We start from the raw sequence: 21,908 nt of genomic DNA, 5'->3' as shown, positions 1-21,908 counted from the left end.
TACAGTAGACAGTAGATATTCCCAAACCCTGAGCACCTACTCTGTGGAAAAGCTCGGCTTTGAGCGCGTATTATGGTTTAAAAGATAGCAAGCTTTTATCCCTGTTGTGTACTGTTTGTTTGCCTTCACAATTTTAGCAGTGACTGATGGTTTAAGGTTTCATTGGTTTTTTTTTTGTGTTTTTTAAAATTTTACAGAACATATGATGAACTGCGTCTAATGTATTTAAAATGTATTTCTTTTGGCTTTTACTTACTGTATTAAGATATCATTTTCACCCCTGTGCTAACAAACACATTTGTTTTTTGCCTAATTGTTAAAAGGTCACTTTTTTGAAAAAAATAAATGTGCATCTTTTTACTGGTAAAAAAAAAGTGCTATTTATTTTTTTGGAGCCTGTAAAGGATTGCTGGTGCCATGCAGGTCTCCTGCAGATCTGTCAGTGTATCTGTGTGCTTGACATCCTGTATGGGCAACCAGATACAATCTGACAGGAATAATCGATGAACTCATTGAGAACTACAAGCCGACAGCCACAAATGTCAGGACTTTAAGTTCATTCACACACACAGTTGTGTGAATAAATGACATGGTCTTATGGCGGAGCCCCTGCATGACTCCGCTAATTTCAAAATGTGACAGCTGGTACAGGGAACTTCTCCCCGTACCGATGTCACAGGGAGGAGGGGGGAATCGGGCAGCGGTTGTAGCATTGGAAGCATGTTACATGTTCTCAAAGGTAAATGTATGCTTTAAATTGTACACTAATTTGGAATGTGTAATTCTAAGTGCTTTGTTCAAATGTTTTTTTTTTTTTCGAACAACTCTGTCTTCTGTAGTAAAAGATCTACCCCTGCCAAGATTTCTGGTGTCCAAAAATGAGCAAGATTCAAGACATCCAGTTGCCCACAGTTTAGATGGAGACAACTCTTCTTACTCAGGGGTCATCCCACCTCCCCCTGGAAGAACACAAGTCAAAAAAGGCTCCATTAGTCATGATGTGATTCAGGCACGCGGTCCAGCAGAACAGCAGGTAATGTGATGTTTAGTGATGTATTAGACATTCAAGTGGTATTCTAAGAGATCAAAAAGGAAATTGCTATTCTCTTGGCTTGTTAAGCTATGTTCAAGTATGAACTTTAATAGCATCCCAGTCTTAGTCCGTAGGGTTCAACATTGAGTTGGTCCTCCCTTTGAAGCTATAACCACTTCAACTCTTCCTGGAAGGCTGTCTACAAGGTTCAGGAGTGTGGCTATGGGAATGTTTGACCATTCTTCCAGAACCGCATTTGTGAGGTCTCAGGCACTGATGATGGAGAGAGGGCCTGGCTCATGGTCTCTACTTTAATTCATCCCAAAGGTGTTCTATTGGGTTTAGGCCAGGGCAGGCCAGTCAAGTTTCTCCACCCCAAACTCGCTCATCCATGTTTTTTTTGGACCTTGCATTGTGCACTGGTCCAAATCATTTGGTGAAGGAAGGATTATGGTGTGGGGTTGTTTTTCAGGGGGTTGGGCTTGGCCCCTTAGTTCCAGTGAAGTGAACTCTTAGGGTGTCAGCATACCAACACATTTTGGACAATTTCATTCTCCCAACTTTGTGGGAACGTTTTGGGGTTGTCCCTTCCTGTTTCAACATGACTTCGCACCAGTACACAAAGCCTGCTCCCAGGCTAAGAGATACCATATCGGCTCTTATCGATGTTGTATGGCTGTATGAGTTACAATAAAAATGGAGCAGCCTGTAGCTTCCACTAGTCCTTTGTCCAGCTTAAGCTCTCTGAAAGGGCCCAAGTTCAAAATGTTCCTAGTACACTCCTTGCACCTGTTCTGTGCTGCGACTGAGACCTGTCTGACAAGTTAATTACATCTCCTAAATCTTTTCAGACCAATAGCCATTTGATGAGGTTTTTCATGTTTAAAGTGGACTGTTCCCACTGTGGATCCGGTGATATCCTGCCTTAACAAAACACTGCCTATAACTATTAACATTGCTCCAGTTTTTAATAATACCAGTCATAAATGTATGGAAACAGTTTTTCAAATGTTTATTTCTCTTACGTCCTCTGACAGTCGCCGCCCACTCATACAGTCTTCACCAATGGGTATTGACCTCTTATCAATAGGAGCGAGTTAAGCATAAGACTTGTTAAAAACAAAGTAATTTACATAGACACACCTATGGGGGCTGTCCCACTGGTCCAATACACCCCTGCTATTAGCCATCCCAACTCAGTTTGTCTTCTGCCTAGTTAGGCTCTCCCTGTGCTGGGACTACAGTCTCAGCCTTCTTCTATTTCTTATGATTTTATTTCTGCAAATGCGCTTTTTTCTTTGCATTACTAGCTGTTTATTTATCAGTGTCTAGTTAGTCACTTCTTCAAGAGGATGACGGCGTCGCGGAGCTGGGAGTCACACTGGTCGTCCTTGTATCTCAGGACAGAGGGCCTTATGGAATCCCAGCCCGCCATCGAGCGTTTAGCAGGCTATGCGTACGCCCTGGCCTCGCAAAAGACCCATCCCTGTCCTCAGGGATGAAAGCCTGGACGTCTCTCCCAAGGTTCCTTGCATTGCTAGCGTCCTGCGTTTTTGGCTAACGGCACCCCGTCATCTGGGGTGGGAGGTTTCCCGTCGATGTGAGGCACCCACGCCATCGGATACGGTAAGTACATTCTGTGTGGGGCCTCTGTCTGGGGCTGGCAGTCCTGTGTGTCTGTGGTATCCCCTAATGTCTGTGCATTTTTGGGGCTCCCTTTCTCCTGGTCCCTGCGGGGACTCTAAAGGCCCGTACACACGTACCGATCGTCGGCCGAAAAGCTTCGGCCGACGACCGATCTGCCGATTGTAGGCTTGTTAGTATGATGCCTCCGACAGCCGACAGCGCACATTCGGCCGAAAAGAATCTGTCATGCAAGCATTAAAATTTTTGTAGGCCGACACCAGAACGGCCGATTGTTCGCCAGTCAGTACAGATTTCGGCCGACAGACAGCAGATTTGCCAGACTGGGCATGCTCAGAAAAGAAAAAACACAGGGAAAGTGAACCATCACATGACATCACTTCTGCAGTCGGCTGTAGTCGGCGGACAAAATTCTTGTGCAGTCTTTTGCACTTTTCAACAGACACGACAGCCCGGGGACAAAAGACGGCCGATCCTTTGGCCGACGATCGGTACGTGTGTACGGGGCTTTACTCAGCTAGTTCACTATGTGGGGTTGTTTGTGGGGGTCCCTCTCCTATGTGACACTTTATGGTGTGTGTGGAGGTGCAGACACGTGCGGCGACTGCTGCGGGGTTAAAAACCGCCGGTCCACCATTTTTAGCTGTGAGCAGCTTGCTAGCTTCACTGTGGGTGCTTCTGCAGCGATGTATGTAGTGTATTTTGGCGCCTTACGGCGCCATCTTGTGTGTGGCAATGTGTTCTCCTGAGCACATGTCAGCGGCCATTTTCCCGGAGCCTCCCATTGCTTTCTATGGGCAACCATGTTTCCTTAGTCTGAAGTCCTAGTTCAGCCTCCTGCGGTGACATCACTTCCTCTTTATGTACAGAGGAGATCGGCAGGCGTGTGGTAACACTTGTGGGGTCTGTCTTTGCTGTTTTTTTGTGGGAATACCTCTGGCTGTCAGCTTATTCCTGTTTGGGGGTCTGTTTTCAGAATCCTTCATAGCGGTGTACTGCGGGGGATCGCGGTGCGCTTAAGGGCCAGTACCTTGGAAAAAAAAAAGTTTTTTATTATAGAGTCCCAGGACAGCAAATTTCCCCCAGCTTTGGTGGATGATTCAGGTTCCTCTGAATCTTCTGCTCTGCCTGCTTTGACTGCCGCACTTGCGACTTTAGCGTCCAAAGTGGATCTTTTGATGACTGAACGGGATACTAGAAAAAGGCCTAGGCTCTCTCTCTCTTCTGATTCTGAATCTGACATGGTTGCCATAGATAGTGTGCCCCTTGAAGGCTCTCGCTCTTCTCAGTCTGAGGGGGAGGCGGAGGATGCGGAGGGGGATGATTCCCCCCCCCCCCCCCCCCTGGGACGGCCGAGGACCGCGCAGCTATGGATGTGCTGATCATTGCCGTTAAAGAAACACTACATTTAGAGGATGAGCCCAATCCTCTGGGAAAACGGTCCTCTTTTGGTACCCGTAAGATCCTGTAAGGTGGCATAGGTATTTCCTTGCCCCGCTGAGTTCCACCAAACTGTGTGAATGAACAATGTCGCAACTTCAAGCACACTTTTGTGGTGCCAAAGAAGTTTCAACTCCTCTACCCCTTTGCGTCTCCTACGGATTCGCGCTGGTCTGTGGCTCCCAAAGTGGATCACACTGTGGCCAGATTGAACAGGGCCACTCTGGTACCCACCGAGGACTCTCCGATGTTTAAGGATCCTATGGATAGGAGGCTGGAATCTCTTGCCCGACATTCCTACATGGTGGCGGGTTAAATGCTGAAACCTATTTTCGCCTCTGTCATGGTGGCTCAAGCCGTGACGGATTGGACCAAGGTGCTCAGACGCACCCTCTTGGCTGATTCTGCCCCCCCTACTAGCTTGGGGATGGTGGACCAGATTTATCAAGGGGTCATGTATTTGTGCGATGCGGCCTTGAATGAGGCCCCATTAGCTGCACACTTATCTAGTGTCGCAGTACTTAATCGCCGCTTGATTTGGTTAAAAAGCTGGTTGGCTGACCAGACTTCCAGGAAGACGGTGTCTGACATCCCTTATGCTGGGTCTCGTCTTTTTCTAGAATCCCTGGATGAATTGGTTTAAAGGTGTCACTGGGGGCAAGAGCACTCTGTTGCCCCAGAATCCTAGGGGTAAGTTTTTCTGCGGTAAGCTTGGCCCTTCCTTTAAACCAAATCAGGGGTCCTTTCGTGCCTTCAAGGCACAGGACAAGGGGAAACCTTTCAAGGGCCAAGGTGGCCAGAGAAAGCCCTGGGCGGGCAAGCCAAAAGCCGCCCAGGCTGGTGCGGCGGCACAGTCCGCCACTGCCTGAAGGGGCGCCCTCACCTGTTTCAGGGGTGGGGGGACGTCTGCACGGTTTCCTCCAACCTTGGCTGCTCCGGATTCCGGACAAGTGGGTTCAGTAAATCATTCGATCAGGTTACAAGATCGAATTCCTTTCGCGACCAGGGGACAGATTATTTCCCTCAAATCTTCATTTGACCCCAGATCGGCTGCAAGATCTTCATCGGGCGGTTCAGGATCTACTCGCCCAGGGGGTAATCGTCCTGGTGCCACATCGGGACAGATTTCGGGGGTTTTACTCGAATCTGTTCACTGTGCCCAGAAATGAGGGCAAGGTGCGTCCAATTCTGGACTTAAAAGCTCTGAACCGCTTTGTGCGTGTTCAAAAATTCCGCATGGAATCGCTCCGCTCAGTGGTGGCCTCCCTGAGTCCGGGAGATTTCCTGGCTTCTATCGACCTAAAGGATGCGCATTTACACATCCCCATATTTGAAGGTCATCAGAGGTACCTCCGATTCGCTATCGCGGAGGAACACTTATCAGTTTGTGGCGATACCTTTCGGTCTCGCTTCGGCTCCAAGGGTGTTTACCAAAGTGCTGGCTCCTGTTCTGGGCCTATTACGGGCACAGGGCATTGCGGTCTTGGGTTATCTGGACGGTCTCCTGTTAAGATCGAGTGCCAGTCAGAGCCTGCTGCGCCATCTGTCCACTACGGTTCAGACGCTCCAGGAGTTCGGATGGACCATCAACGTTCAGAAGTCGACTTTGTCGACTCCGCCCAAGCGAAGGTGTTTCTGCCGGAGGACAAGCTTCCGGACCCTGCAGAGCGAGGTCAGGTCCCTCAGGGACGAGTCCTCGTCGCTCAAGACCTGTATGCGGTCCCTGGGATTGATGGTGTCAGCCTTCGAGGCGATACCGTTTGCACAGTTTCACACGCGGTCTCTCCAAGCGGAGATACTGGCCAGGTGGGACAGACTCCCTCAGTCCTTTAAAACTGAGGGTGTCTCTGAGTCACCAAACCAGAGTGGATCTTCTGTGGTGGCTTCAGTCCCTGGCCGTAGCGTAGGGGAAATCCTTCCGGCCGTTGCTGTGGACGGTGATTACCACGGATGCCAGCCTGTTGGGCTGGGGTGGCGTCCTGGGCAACCTGTCTGCCCAGGGCACTTGGTCGGTGGCGGAATCATCCCTGCCAATAAACATCTTGGAATTGAGAGCGATCAGGCTGTGCCTGCTCCATTGGTTGGATCGTCTTCAGGGCCGCCCTGTACGGGTGCAGACGGACAATGCCACTGCGATGACATCAATCACCAAGGGGGCACCAGGAGTGCTCGGGCAGCTCAGGAAGTGACCAGCATTCTGTCTTGGGCCGAGACTCACGTCCCAGCGATTTTGGCAATTCACATTCCGGGTGTGGAGAACTGGCAGGCGGATTATCTGAGCTGCCAGAACCTGGACCAGTGGGAATGGTCCCTGCACCTTGAGGTTTTTCAAATGCTGTGTGCGAAATGGGGATCCCCGGATGTGGATCTGTTCGTGTCCCGGCTAAACAACAAGGTAAGAAGTTTTGTGGCAAGAACGCGCGATCCTCTGGCAGACGCCTCGGATGCGCTGGTGGTGCCTTGGCACCGGTATCGTCTGATGTTTGCCTTTCCCCCGATTCAGTTGTTGTCCAGGTTCCTGCGCAGGTTGGTCTCGGAACCGAAGTTGGTGATTCTGGTGGCTCCGGACTGGCCACGCTGGTCCTGGTACGCGGACATCATTCAACTGGCCGTCGAGCCTCCGTGGCGGCTACCGTTACGAGACGATCTACTGTCTCAGGGACCGATCTTCCATCCTGCTTTACAGTCGCTGGCTTTAACGGCATGGCTGTTGAAAGCCAGGTCCTGAGAGACAGGGGTCTCTCTTCTGAGGTCATTCCTACTTTGCTCAAGGCTAGGAAAGCCTCGTCCGGTAAGATCTATTACCGTACCTGGAAGGCTTATTTTGCCTGGTGTGAATCCAGAGGCTTCCTTCCTCGTTCCTACTCGGTGGCAAGGGTGTTAGCCTTCCTACAAACTGGTGTGGACCAGCGCCTGGCGTTGTCCACGGTTAAGGGCCAGTTGTCTGCACTGGCCGTCCTTTTCCAGCGCCCATTGGCGTCTAACTCTTTGATTCGCACCTTTATTCATGGTGTCACTTGGCCCCTCCTCAGAGGGCGCCCCTACCCCCTTGGGACTTGAACTTAGTTCTGTCCGTTTTGCAACGTTCTCCCTTTGAAAACATCCGGGAGATTTCTTTGCCTCTGTCGAAAGGTTGCTTTTCTGGTAGCGATCACTTCTGCACGCAGAGTGTCGGAGTTGGCGGCCTTGTCTTGCCGCTCCCCTTACCTGATGGTTTATAGGGATAAGGTGGTCTTGTGACCCAACCAGTCCTTCCTTCCAAAGGTGGTCTCTGATTTTCACCTTAATGAGGACATTGTTTTGCCTTCGCTCTGTGCGAAGCCTAAGCATCCTAAGGAGGTTGCATTGCATTCCTTGGATGTTGTCAGGGCGATCAGGGTATACCTGTCGTCCACTGAGTCATTTCGGAAATCGGATTCCCTCTTTGTCCTTCCTGAGGGACCTCGGAAGGGCATGGCCGCGTCTGCAGCGACCATTGGCAAATGGATCAGACAGACCATTGGACAGGCCTATGCTTTGCTCCCTTCCCTGTTAAGGCGCACTCTACCAGATCATTGAGTACGTCCTGGGCCTACCGGCATCAGGCCTCTGTGGCCCAGGTGTGCAAGGCTGCGACTTGGTCGTCGGTGCACACCTTTTCCAAATTCTATAAGGTGGATGTTCTGGCATCAGCCGATGCCTCCTTTGGCCGCAAAAAGTTCTCAGTGCGGCAGTGCCATAGGGTACCCTTGTTTTTTTTGTGGGTCCCTGGCTGTTGGGGTGTTTATCCCCTGGGTATTTGTTTTCCTGGGGTGTTGCTCCTGTTGAGCTTTTTCTATTGCCCAGAAGGTTCTCTTACTGTGCGTGTAAGGTTCCTTTCTCTGATATGGGTATTGCGTTGCCTTTTCTGTGGTTGCGTCTCCCACCCCGCATGTCTACACTGCTTTGGGACTTCCCAATAGTGATGACTTCGAGGAGGCGGCGACTGTCGGAGGACGTAAGAGAAAACTGAATTTTTGTAAAATCTTACCGTAAAATGCCTTTCTCTGAGTCCTCCGACAGTCGCCGCCCCGCTTTTGTTTTTTATTTTTCTTGTAAACCTACTGCTATTCTACCAAACTGAGTTGGAATGGATCACTGCAGGGGGGTATTGACCAGTGGGACAGCCCCCATGGGTGTGTCTATGCTAAATGCTTTTGTTCTTTTGACTAAGTCTTATGCCTAGCTACTCCTGCGGAGCGGAAGTCAATACCCAATAGTGATGACTTGGAGGAGGCGGCGACTGTCGGAGGACTCAGAGAAAGGAATTTTACAGTAAGATTTTACAAAAATTCAGTTTTTTCTATTTCGTTCAATGACAGACACAGCATCAAGTCTTCAGACCATTGGGCTTATGCTATTGCTCTCTAGGAGTAGAACTAGGCAGGAAACCTTTTTGGGTACGTCCCTGGGGCATCACTTCCTGCTGTATGACTTCGTTTTTTCTGCCTGCCTAGTTCAGGAGTAAAGACCTGGCTCTCTGCTGGGAACTGGGGTCCTGGCATTTTTTCCTATTTTAATTGAATTTTTTTACTTTGTCTTTATTATTTTTGGTTCATGTGTGAACTACAACAGTTGGACTGGGTGAGGCACTGGATATTCTAGTTCCTTACTGTCTTCCCAGTCTGGCTTGCGAGCGCGACCCAAGTACAAGCTCCACGCTAAGTTGGCCGTGACATAGTCCCACTGGACGGGGGCTGACTGGCGAGTGAAACACCTCGCAAAGTCGCATAGCACTGATCACAACAGCAGTCACGACCAGAGTTGCAGCGTACCTAAGGCCGCAGCACCCCCATTCCAAGATTGTGCAGTGGACTGCTGGGAGTGGCGCCCACCTGGTGACCATGGTATGGTGAGTAGTGTCCCCCCCTCCTCTCCTGCAGAATTGTTGGGGTGGTCGCAGGCCCCCCCTGGGGATAGTATGCCCCCCTGTGTCCTTCCTCCCTCTTGTGCTTCCCCCTCCTTTAAATTTGGATGCCTTCACCTGTCCCCTGCCCCCCCCCCCCCGCCCCTGTTTGGGGGCATGGGTGAAATTGGGTAGGGTGGCCACATGGTGCTGGGCTGGAGGAGCAGTGGGTGATGCTGCTGTTGGTTGAGGTTAGGGGTGTCCATTCCTGGGTGCTGCGGGGGGGTCCTCTCCTGGGGTCTGTCAATTTTTTTCCCTGGGGTCCGTCAATTTTTTTCCCTGGGGTCCGTCAATTTTTTCCCTGGGGTCCAGGGTCCTGTGCTGCACCGCGTGGTACCGCCGTTTTTCCGTGGTCTTTGTGATTCCCAGTTCGGTGGCCATGTTTTTGGTTTCCCCCATAGACTTTCATTGACGGCCATTTTCATGTAGTCTGAGACAGTGCTGAAGCTGTGGGGGCCTCTAGTGTCATGTCAGCGTTTTACTCTGCCTCTTTCCAGCAGTGTGGCAGATTGTTTTTTGCGCTTTCCAGCTCAGGTGGCGAGTATACAGCGCTGTGGTTGCACTGCTTCTTGTAGTGCCACAGCGGTGCACAGGGGGGAGGAGCCTCCCGTTTTTTTTTTTCTTTGCTGAGCAGCGGTTCCGCTTAACCCCATTATGGTCATGGAGCCTGGGGAGCTTGTTTCAGCACCTGATCCCCACTCCTGTAAGCTGCGGGACCCTCTGGGTCTCAGTCTGCCCTGCCAGCCATGACTGGAGCCCTGCAGTCTCTTCTTCCTCAGATTCTGAGGTGGATTTGGCTGCCTCGGACAATGCATGCTGAGTGCTCTAATAGTGAGGAGGAGTCGTCCTCTGCAGCCACGCATTAAAAAGTGCTGGTGGAGGCCCTGATTGTATTAGTGCGGGAAACTTTAAAGTTGGAGGACTCAGCTACTGCGGAGTCGGTGATGCTGGTGCAATTTGGTACCCGCAAATCTTCCAGGGTGAATAAGGTTTTTCCCTTTCCTGCCTATATTGACGAGATTGTTACTAGTCATATTGGGGTTCCCCCAAACGCATAGTTGGTATAACAAAGCGTTTTGCTAGAAGATATCCCTTTTTAGGAGTCTCTTCTGAAGAAACTGACGGTTCTACTGCCGGTGGACCTTAAAGAACTCCCTACAGCAACAACGGCTTGGGGTCTTATCTGTACAGAGTCTTCTTCAGCTCTAGAAGCTGACTTGGAAGTTACAATGCAAACCCTGCAGGAGTTTGGGTGGACACTGTGTTTTCAGAAATCGGCACTGTCTTCGTCCGTAAAGCTGGACTATTTGACGCTGGATTCAGTGTCATCCCGGGTATCTCTTCCTCAGACAAAACTACTAAAGCTACAGGAGGATGTTGTCCAACCATCGACAGTCTCTCAGTATTTGCATGCAAGTACTGGGACTGATGGTCATTGGACAATCTGATTCTGTTGAGTCGGGGTTCGAGTGAGTCTCCCCTATGGTGGCTCTGTTCCCCGGCCCTATGTCCGGGAAAATCTTTTCTTACCCTGTATTGGACTTGAATCACCACGGATGCCAGTCTGTCCAGATGGGGAGGTGTCTTGGGAGTGTGTTTGGCCCAAGGTGTCTGGACTTGGGAGGAGTCCAGGTTGCCGATCAACATCCTGAAAATTCGGGCGATCAGACTTTGTCTCAATGGACGGATTGTCTGCAGGGGCGCTCTGTGCGGATACAATCGGACAATGCTACGGATGTGGCATTTGTCAATAATCAAGGGGGCACAAAGAGTGTAGCGGCAGGCATCATTCAGATATCTTCACTTGGTCCAGGACTTCAGCTGACGGTCGGCAAGTGGTTAAAGCCTCATTTGCGATGTTGGGGGGGAAGCTTTGAAACCAGCATTTACTGCTGTTGTGTCAAAGCCTTAAGGTCTGGGCTCTTCGCATCATCAGAGAAAAGGATCTTGGGGGTTATGGCGCAGAAAAAAAGGAGCAGAAACCTGGAAGATTTTCCACACAATCTTAACTTTCAATCTTTACCTTTAAAGAACTCCCTACAGTAACAACGGCTAGGGGTCTTATCTGTACACATGCCCAGGATCTTACGAAGTGTTGGCCAGCAGGACTAGGGTTGCAAAAAGCATATGGAGCGTTTACTTTTTCAAGGGGCTATACGTTTGGTCCTGCTTTGGATGAATACATCCAGAAGGTGACTAAGAGTACTCGGTTACTGTTTTAAAAGAAGGCAAAGCCTTGATTTAAAAAAACCGCAACTCCTACTTCCAAGAAGCATTTGTTTTGCCAGTCTTAGGCCTTGGGTTCTAAGCCCAAACCCAAGAAACCATAGACTCCAAAGAACTCTAAGCCAGGTGACACGTTTTCTTCACAATGAAGTGGCACTCGCACGAGTGGGGGGATGTTTGCAGACATACAGAGGTGTGGTAGGGGGAGATTGTGGAGAAGTGGGTCTGCAACATAGTGGCTCTCAGCTACAAGCTGGAATTTTCCCCATTCACACTTTACCCTTTCAAATGTATTTTTAAATCAACAAATAAGGTTTGTGCTGTTGCAAGCCCTGGATCATTTCCTATCTCAAGGAGTGATCATTCCAGTTCCAGATGTTTTGCCCATTTGAACCTCAAGAAACTCGATATTTCTACAGGTGCTGAAGTTCCGAAATCAGTAGGGTCACTGTTGGCCTGTCTCCAACACAGAGATTTTCTGATACTATTAGTTATGAAAGATGCTTACCTACACTGTTCTATCTTTCCTCCTCACCAAAGGTTTCTGCATTTTGTGGAGGAGGACCACCACTATCATTTTGTTGCCCTTGCATACCCAGAGTATCCCTGTTAAATCTACTTCACTTCTGGAGACCAATGAGTCTCACAAGGTGCACATTCTGAAGAAGTTTGGATGGCTTCTGAATCCCAGATCAGAGGTTCAGTTATCTGGGCATGACCCTGGATAACATCCCAGTAAGATCAATCCTCCCTCTAGACCAGTGTTTCTCAACTCCGGTCCTCAGGGCACACTAACAGGCCAGATATTAAAGTATTACCTTGGGGAGATGCAGACTAGAATGCTGCAATCACTGAGCAGCAAATGATATCACCTGTGATGTATTTCAGTTTTCTTCCAAACCTGGCCTGTTAGTGTGCCCTGAGGAATGCTGAGGACTCAAGTGGACTTGCTCAAGACAGTGACAAATCCCTCGATTCGCCTTTGCATTAGAATTTCTGGGAGGAGAGGTAGCCTCCTTTTGGGGCAATACCCTTTTGCCTAGTTTCAATCCTGGCCCCTCCATGGAATGTCTTTGTGGTATGGGACAGGAGGATGCAGTTGTTGGATTCCCTGATGCCATTACTCCCCAGCCTGTGGCTGGAGATGGAAAGATTTTGTTTCCTTTTCTGTCTTCGGGGATCCTGTTGTTGGATGCCAGCCTGGCAGCCTTGGGTGGAGTTTTCTTTACAATCTTCTGATCCAAGAAACTAGGTCACCACAAAAGAGAGAGGTGTTGTCCAACAACATCCTTAAATTAAACTCCTTTCCCCTTGCCCTGCTACATTGGTCAGTGCAGCTCAAGGGTCTCCCTCTGAGTGCTCAGTTTCACAATGCCACAGTGGTGGTGTATAGAAATTAAGGAGGCAGTACAAGTTGTGCAGCCCAGAAATGTTATCTCCTCTTGTCGTGGGCCGAACTTCATGCTCTCTTATTGTCCACATTCCAGGCATGGAAAATTGCAGATGGATTTTGTTAGCTGTCGACCGTCTCCTACAGGAGGGGGCTCTTCACCAAGATGTGTTAAATGAGCTCTGCCGATGGTGGGGAATCATGGACGTGTATCTCCTAAGGTCCAGGTTCAGTGCGAAGCTGGACAGGTTTGTTTCCAGGTCCAGGAATTCGCTAAGCATTTGTGATGGATGCTGTGGTGACACACTGGGAACAGTTCTCCCTAACCTAATGGCATGGCTATTGAAACCAGGATTCTAAGGGACAGGGGAGTCTCTGATTTCGTCATTATTTCTATGCTAAAGACTAAGAGTTACGAAGATTTACAATCAGACTTTGAAGTCCTAATTTTTTTTGTGTGTCCGTTTTGATCCTCGTATGTAGTTGACTGCATCTTGGCATTTCTCCCAACTGGAGTTAACTTGGGACTGGCCTTGAGTATGATCAAAGATCAAATTTTAGCCTTAGTCGTCCTTTTTCAGAGATCGATTGCTTCACATTCTTTGGTGTGGATTCCATGGAACCTCAGCTGGGTACTCTGTACTTGTACTCTGCATTACAGAAATTTCTCTTAGGACTAAATTAATATTTCAGAGTTCAAGCTCAGTTATTTTTCTGGTTGCTATTACTTCAGCTCTGAGAGTTTTGAAATTGGTCACCCTCTCCTGTAAGGAACTGTTCCTGGTGCATCGTCATGACAAGGTGATTTTACAGCCTCATCTGTCCTTTTTATCCAAGGTGGTTTCTTCATTCCATCTCAACCAGGACTTTGTGTTTCCGTCCTGCGCTAAGCCTCAGACTCTGGGACAAGGCTCTACACACCTTGGATGTGGTTCGTGCTATCAGGTGTTACTTGAAGTCGACTGCTGCAGTTTCCTGAAGACACAAGAAATGGCTACACCGCTTCCAAATCTACCTTCTCTAGACAAATCCATCGGCTTATGGTTTAAGAGGAAGCGTTCCAACTTTTTCGGTAACCGCTCATCTGGCTTTAGTATCACAATTTTGTAAAGTTTGCTATCTGGTCTTCAGTTCACACTTATGATGTTTTAACATGTGGATGTTAGAGCCTCTAAGAATGCAACCTTGTTCGACGAGTTTTGCATGCTGTTGCTGTGGGGTTCTAACCGGTTCTTTTTTTTTTAAACTGTTTGGAGCCTGTCAGCTTGTTGCCATGTTGCCCTCTTTTCATAATTAGTGCTTTGGGACATCCCCATTGTAACAAAGATGAAGATACCCTGTTTATCATGATGTACTACAAGAAAGAAAGGATTTTACAGGTAAACCAAAAATCCCTGTATGGTTTACATCCATTTAAGGCTCGCTTTCATGTGGAAACTTACAAGGATCTGTAGCTAGTATTTAAATGCACAATGAATCATTGAACAAGGGACAATGGTCTGGTTCCCACCAATGAATCATTGAAGGTAGCTCAGTCAGATGTTTTCAGGAGGATAAAGCAGTGACAAAAGACAAGCTTTCTCTTAAGTCCTCCGACAGTCGCCGCCCCCTCCAATTCTTCACCAATGGGTATTGACCTTTGCTCCGTAGGAGTAGCTAGGCAACAAGAATTGTTAATACAAAAGCTTATAGCATAGACACACCCCTAGGGGCTGTCCCCTCAGTCAATACCTCCCTGCACCAGCATCCCCAACTCAGTTTCTTTTTGCCTAGCTTAGGAGTAGCTGGCTTTCCTGTGCTGGGGCTCAGTCTCAGCCTTCTACCCTTTTTTGATTTTATTTCAAGTATTTTTTTCTTTTCTTTACTAGCTGTTATTTTGTCAGCTTTAGTTTTAGGGATCTTCGGATGAAGAATCGTCATGCGGAGCTGGGTCTCGGACTGGCCGCTCTGGATCCCAGGGCTGAGAGCCAGATGGATCCCCAGCCTGCCATCGAGCGTTCAGCTTAGGTTTGCCCTGGCACATTGAACGACCCATCCCTGTTCGCTGCAGGGATGCTGCCTGTGAGGTGGCTACCTCACTGGACGCCATACTGCGGTCTATGGCTGCAGTTCACCAACGTCCTGGCTGTGGCACTCCCTGTCTGCCTTGATAGCGGTTTGTCGCTGGAGACGGCTCCCCACGCCATCTGGTACGGTAAGCACCTGCTGTGTGGGGACCTTCTGTGTGGGTGTCAGTCTGTGGCTGTGTAGTACCCCCCATGTCTGTGTAATTGCGGGCTCCCTGTCAGATCCCTGTGTGGCTGCACTGCCTGTGGGCTGCGAGGGGGGGGCCATCCTGCTCTGCTGTGCATTATGCTCTGGATGCAGTTTTGTGTGCAGACATGTGTGTGTGCGGCGATCGCTGCGGCGATCCGCCATTTTCTTTGCCTGCATGCTGTGACCGGCCCTGTCCCTGTACAGCGCCGTGTTTTGGCGGGCGGTGCTCGTCTGAGCACATGTTGGCGCCATCTTCCTGTAGCCTTCTTCCCCAGCCGAGCGGCCATTTTACCGAAGCCTTCAATAGGCTATTTCAGTCAGCCAGCATTGCATCACTTCCTCTTTCCCTGGGAACAGCGATCGGTGGCAGCAGTCTGTTGTGCTCTCTCCAGGTTTTTGCCTTCTTGTCCTGTCATTCCTTGCTCAGGGATCTTCTGTGGTGGCTCCAGTCCCCGGCGGTGTCGGGGGGCAAGTCTTTTCGTCCGTTATTATGGTCGGTGATCACCACGGATGCCAGCCTGTCGGGCTGGGGTGGTGTTCTGGGCATTTTGTCCGCCCAGGGGACTTGGTCGGAGGAGGAGTCCTCCCTTCCGATCAACATTCTGCAATTGAGGGCGATAAAGCTTTGCCTTCTACGATGGACGGACCGGCTTCGCGGCCGTCCAATTCGGGTTCAGACGGACAATGCCACCTCGGTGGCCTACGTCAACCATCAAGGGGGCACCAGGAGTGCTCGAGCGGCTCGAGAAGTGGCCGACATTCTGTCTTGGGCCGAGACGCACGTCCCGGCGATAACGGCAGTTCACATTCCGGGGGTGGAGAATTGGCAGGCGGACTATCTGAGTCGCCAGTCCCTGGACCAGGGAGAATGGTCCCTTCACCCGGATGTCTTCCAGATGTTGTGCGAGAAGTGGGGTTCCCCAGATGTGGACCTGTTCGCGTCTCGTCTGAACAACAAGGTGGAAAGATTCGTGGCAAGGACGCGCGACCCTCGGGCAGACGCCTCAGACGCGTTAGTGGCGCCCTGGAATTAGTATCGTCTGATGTATGCCTTTCCGCCGATTCAGCTGCTGTCCAGGCTCCTTCGCAGGTTGGCCTCGGAACCGCACACAGTGATTCTGGTGGCACCGGACTGGCCTCGCCGGTCTTGGTACGCAGACCTCGTAAATCTGGCAGTCGACGCTCCGTGGCGTCTGCCGCTTCGAGAAGACCTCCTGTCTCAAGGGCCGATATTCCATCCTGCTTTACAGTCGCTGGCTTTAACGGCCTGGCTGTTGAAAGCCAGGTCCTGAAGGATAGGGGTCTCTCCCCTGAGGTCATTCCCACTTTGATCAAGGCTAGAAAAGCCTCTTCGGGTAAAATTTACTACCGTACTTGGAAAGCGTATTTTGCCTGGTGTGAGTCCAGGGGGTATTCCCCTCGCTCATACTCGGTGTCAAGAGTGTTGGCTTTTTTCCAAACTGGAGTGGACCAGCGTTTGGCGTTGGCCACGATTAAGGGTCAGATTTCTGCGCTGGCCGTTCTCTTTCAACGCCCTGTAGTGGCTAATTCATTGGTTAGCACCTTTGTTCAGGGGGTGCGACATTTGGCCCCTCCTAGGAGGGACCCTTTGCCCCCGTGGGACTTGAACTTGGTTCTGTCAGTGTTACAGCATGCTCCTTTTGAAAAGATCAGGGAGATCTCGTTGTCTCTGTTGTCCAAGAAGGTTGCCTTTTTGGTGGCGATCACTTCGGCTCGCAGGGTGTCGGAGCTGGCGGCTTTGTCCTGCAGCTCTCCCTACCTGGTGATTCACAAGGATAAGGTGGTCCTGCGACCTAACCCATCTTTTCTTCCGAAAAGGATCTCGGATTTTCATCTTAATGAAGACATTGTCTTGCCTTCGCTCTGCGCGAAGCCTAAGCATCCGAAGGAGGTTGCCTTACATTCCTTGGATGTTGTCCGGGCGATCAGGGTTTACCTGTCGTCCACGAAATCCTTTCGCAAGTCGGATTCCCTCTTTGTCCTTCCTGAGGGGCCTCGGAAGGGCATGGCGGCGTCGGCTGCGACCATCGCCAAATGGATCAGACAGATCATTGAGCAAGCCTATGCCTTGAAGGGGAAGGTTCCTCCTTTCCCTGTGAAGGCGCACTCTACCAGATCTTTGAGTACGTCTTGGGCTTACCGTCATCAGGCTTCTGTGGCCCAGGTGTGTAAGGGGGCGACTTGGTCGTCCGTTCACACCTTCTCAAAATTCTATAAGGTGGATGTTCAGGCATCGGCTGATGCCTCCTTTGGCCGTAAAGTTCTCAGTGCGGCAGTTTCTTAGGGACCCTTGTTTTTTGGGGGCCTTTGGTTATTGGGGTGTTTTACCCCTGGGTTACTTGTTTTCCTGGGTTGTTTCTCCTGTTGAGCACGTTTTTTCTTGTTGCCCAGTTGGTTCTCTTACTGTGGTAAGGTTCCTTTCTCTGCTGTGGGTACTGCGTTGCCTTTTTCTACGGTTGCGTCTCCCACCCCTCATTTCTACACTGCTTTGGGACGTCCCATTGGTGAAGAATTGGAGGGGGCGGCGACTGTCGGAGGACGTAAGAGAAAACGGAATTTTTGTAAAATCTTACCGTAAAATTCCTTTCTCTGAGTCCTCCGACAGTCGCCGCCCCCTGCCCCTCTTTTGGGGGTTTTTCTGTACTCTTACTGCTATGCTACCTAAACTGAGTTGGGGGTGCTGGTGCAGGGAGGTATTGACTGAGGGGACAGCCCCTAGGGGTGTGTCTATGCTAAAAGCTTTTGTATTAACAATTCTTGTTGCCTAGCTACTCCTACGGAGCAAAGGTCAATACCCATTGGTGAAGAATTGGAGGGGGCGGCGACTGTCGGAGGACTCAGAGAAAGGAATTTTACGGTAAGATTTTACAAAAATTCCGTTATTTTTGCTGACCTGCCTCTTTACCTAAAAGCTGGGTACACACGGGCCGAATGTCGAGACATTTGCCAGTTCAAAAAAAAAAAACGGCCTACATTTGGCCTTTGTGTATGTCGGTCTGTCTGACAGAAGTCAGCTTCTATCAGACATGCATGCTGGAAAACCAGCAGCTGACTGACGCCCGCCCGCAATAACTCAGCAGGGGAGATCGCTATAAGAACTCCGACCGGAGCTGTCGGTTTTTTTTTTTTTTTTTTATCCGTTCAATACGCTGGGTTGAATGGAAAAAACCGAATAGTGTGTACCAGGCTTAACTCACAGTGCTCTGGTTAATTTTTGCCTCCAGTTACAGTTTTCCTAATTGATGTGGATTTTGTCTATGCATATTCCCAAATAGATGACTTTAGAAAAAAACCTTCCTGGCTTTATTGTGCAAGGAAATATACATTTTAGTCAATAATGGCATGGTAATATTTTAGTTCATATGCAGGAGCATAGATTTAACCTTCTTTTTTTTTCCTGTTTTTCAAGGAATCAACATCACCTGTAGTATCTCCCCAGCAGTCACCACCTTCGTCTCCACACTCTTGGAGAAAGCACGTCCGACATGCCAGTGGAGGAAACGGTGATCGGCCTGTGACGGTAGCTGGTCCATTTTGGCCCCCCTACAATGAAGCACAAGCAGGTGGGATTTTAAACTCCCAGGTTTCATATCAGACACTATTTACTAGTTTTTCTTAGTGTCTTAGCTAAAGCACAATACCTCGCATGCGAAATGCACTATGTATGCCTTTGAAAACAGTTTTAATATTCTGTAAATGTTTGATGAGCTATTACATAGAAAGATGAAACTTTTATCAGTCCAGTTTCTTTATTTAATGGAGTCCCGGTCTCCGTTTGTAAATAATTGCTTGACTGTTTTATTGCATATCCAAAGTGAGTTCTAACACTGTGTGATAGTGTTGTTTGGTACACCATAAGATGTTGATTTGCAAAGTTCTAATTTTTGTTACTGCTACATTTACTATCCCCAGTATATTACAGGAGCCAGAAGAACAATGAACATGTGCACAAATAAGCGATAATATAATTTTTCCACTTGCAGAGCTTGAGTTTTTGTGGCAAGTTCCCCTAGTTTTAACATCTTTCTTTCAGAGTTTAATTTTGAGCTTCAGATTTATGTGCTAAAATCCAGCTCAATAAGACTCATAACCGAGTGCAGTGAACAGGTATCTTAAGAGAATGCTTAGCAATGCACCCAATCTATAGCACACTTAGGCAGGCCATAGATTGTGCAATTTTCTTTCCTGCAACCACTCCCTGACGGAAAGACAAAATGATTACTGCCAACGGCTACAGCCACTGGCAATAATCGCATGCTAAAAATCCGATATGCTGATTGTAGCCAAGTCAATAGATGGATTGACTTGGGTACATTTATCCTGCTCATAGATCAGCTCTCGGCCAGTCTCTACTGAACTAGCAGAGATTCGTTCCATCTATGGCCGGTGTAACGTGAGAATTACCTACCCTGTGAGAATTACCTACCCCTCGTCACTTCCGGCCAGAAGCATCTGAGCAGCGCAGCAGTGCGCATGCTCAGAGCCCCGGATATCTAATGGCAGAACAGAGGAGCTTACTATTGCGCATGCGCACTAGTATAAAACGATCACGGTGTACCATGAAAAAAACCTACCGACGCGGCGCTTACCTAAAACAGCTGTGCTGACATACGAGTCATCCCCGCTCCTGTCCTGGTCACTTCCCTGCTCTCGGCAAGTAAATATAAAAGCGGCTTTCTGCTCAGTGATTTATGTTTTCATACAGCCGCCGCCGCTTTTATATTTACTATCCGAGAGCAGGGAAGTGACCGGGACAGGAGCGGAGATCACTCGTATTTCAGCACAGCTGTTTTAATGTACCCGCTGCATTACATACAGTGCGGAGTACCGGAAGTGACGAGGGGTAGGTTTTTCTCACGGGTAGGTAATTCTCACGGAACACCGGCTTTAGCTTTTAGGAGACCAAACATTTAGAACGAAGTTCAGCATGTATGCTTGCATAACCAAAAGCTCTGTTCCCAAACCAGGACAAAAATGTAAGTTATGAGCTTGGATGGAACAAGCTTAGTGTTGGCTTTTTAATTTTCCAGGAAACAGCTTTAAGTAAGGGGCTGGGGTGTACATTGAGAGCAAATTATGCCTTTTTTTAAAGTTCTGAGCCAGAGACCTTCTGATGTAAAGTTTCTTTTCAGACCCATAAAGGTTCTCAGCAATTCTCAGTACTCTAGTGCAAGATGGTAAAGCTTTAAACTAGTAGAGTGTCTAAATACAGTATAGTGATACTAAAACACTACACTAGCCGAATCCACTGACTAAACAATTTATTCTGGAAACAGTACTCCAGTCTGACTGTTCTGAGAAACCCACCTCTCGTTTATACTCCCATTTCATTTTGGTTTCTCTGCTGGTGTTGGAGGGCCTCAGAGCTAGATTGTTGTAGGATAAACAAGATCTAGAGAACAATGATTGGGATAATGTGTGGGATTTTCCCTTCAGATCTTTGGTTTAATCGAGGGATCACTTAATCCAATTCAAATTAGTTCATCAAGCCTACTTCATCCCGTAAAGGTTCCACAAGATGAATTCCACTTGTGCCCTTGAGTGTTGGCGGTGTGGAGCAATCCCTGGGGGACTTCTCGCACATATTCTGGACCTGTCTGCTCGTCAGATTCTGGGAGGAGGCAGTGGCCTTGTTAAACTCCATCTCTACCCACCCTGCAGCCATCAATGTCTGCTTGGACTGGTGGAGGACCTTCTGCCCACAGTGGCGGAGCGGACGCTAGTGAACTTAACAATATTTTACGCCAGAAAAGCCATCGCTCTACATCTGAAAAAACCCACCCCTCCCACACATTCATTTTGGAAGCAACTGGTCGATAATAGCTTGCCATTCCATGAAGACACTTCTACTAACCGAGGTTGCCCTGACAGATATGGGCCAAACGGCCGACAGAACCCTCCACAGCTTCAGTCATGAGTTCTTAAGTCCTATATCAGTATGTTTATTCTATTGGTTGCACAGTTCTAGTGCCATATTTCTGTACAGTATTTGTTTTAGAATTGCCTAATTCTCTTACCACTGCGACAGCTGTAAGGAGCCATACCACTTATCTAAATGCTGTCACCCTCCTTTTTGGTCTGAAGATTTATTTCTGTCATAAACTCAGAGATACAGCCCTTTAGAGGGTTTCAATGGTGCCCTCCTATTTGGTTTAATATGTACTGTCTTTGAAAAATAAATAGATCTAAAAAAAAATAAATAAACACTATTCGACTCTGCTTCCGTTAGGTTGACTAATATTCTAAATTTAACTTTAATGTATGATCTCTGTTGCAGTTGGTTCGTCTGGAGAAGGAGCATGGCCAGCACACTCACCTCTTCCACATCAGGAAAATTGGGTCAGTTTTGCAGATACTCCACCAAGCAGTACTCTTTTATCCATGCATCCCGCATCTGTCCAGGTGTGGCATTTTATTTAGTTGCACATTCATTTTTATTAATTTGCTTCATTGGAATGGCTTTTTTTCTCACGGATTTTTCGTTTTTTCATTCTGCTCATTTTTTTTAGCTTGTTTTATGCATTTCAGATGAAAATATTCAGTGTTTGTTTTCCTTTTAATCACTTTTTGGTTGTCTCATGTTAAGGGAAACTATAGTGAATTTTAAGTAAGCACAATTTTGCAGTGTTTACCAAAACCTGATTTAGCTAATACATGTTTGCCCTTCAATATACTTGTATTATATTAGATATAGAAATTTGGAGACCATCTGCTAGGAGCAGAGAAGATTACTATATGGCATCACAAATTAATTCAAACTTTTGTGTTGTTGGCATAAGATCAGGACTTTTAGGCGGACAGCATAAATTGGGGTGTTTTTTTTTTTTTTTATCACACAGTGATTGATATGTGAAAGTATGCTAGTGTTATCTGAAGGGAGGCGATGACCAAAATAACTACTAGAAATTAATCACCATTACCAGTGTTCTGCTGATAGAAGGAACAGACTAAGATAGATCCACCCTACCCTGACT

At 48.4% G+C, this 21,908-nt stretch overlaps 1 protein-coding gene across 4 annotated transcripts in view; it reads left to right on the top strand.

Annotated features, from left to right (window-relative positions):
• The window catches only part of REPS1 (RALBP1 associated Eps domain containing 1), a 215,214-nt gene that overhangs the window by 53,592 nt on the left and 139,714 nt on the right, over positions 1–21,908 (top strand). For 3 of the 4 annotated variants that reach the window (XM_082249439.1, XM_082249441.1, XM_082249438.1), the window contains exons 3-5: positions 840–1,033; positions 18,344–18,497; positions 21,212–21,336. In XM_082249439.1, the coding sequence (XP_082105565.1) occupies positions 840–1,033; positions 18,344–18,497; positions 21,212–21,336 (473 nt within the window). The remainder of the gene's footprint in view (positions 1–839; positions 1,034–18,343; positions 18,498–21,211; positions 21,337–21,908) is intronic. The other variant, XM_082249440.1, reaches the window with a different exon arrangement.

Source organism: Pelophylax lessonae (assembly GCF_965119305.1).
Source record: "Pelophylax lessonae genome assembly, chromosome: 3".
NCBI lineage: Eukaryota > Metazoa > Chordata > Amphibia > Anura > Ranidae > Pelophylax > Pelophylax lessonae.
This window is presented reverse-complemented; position numbering and strand designations above follow the sequence as displayed.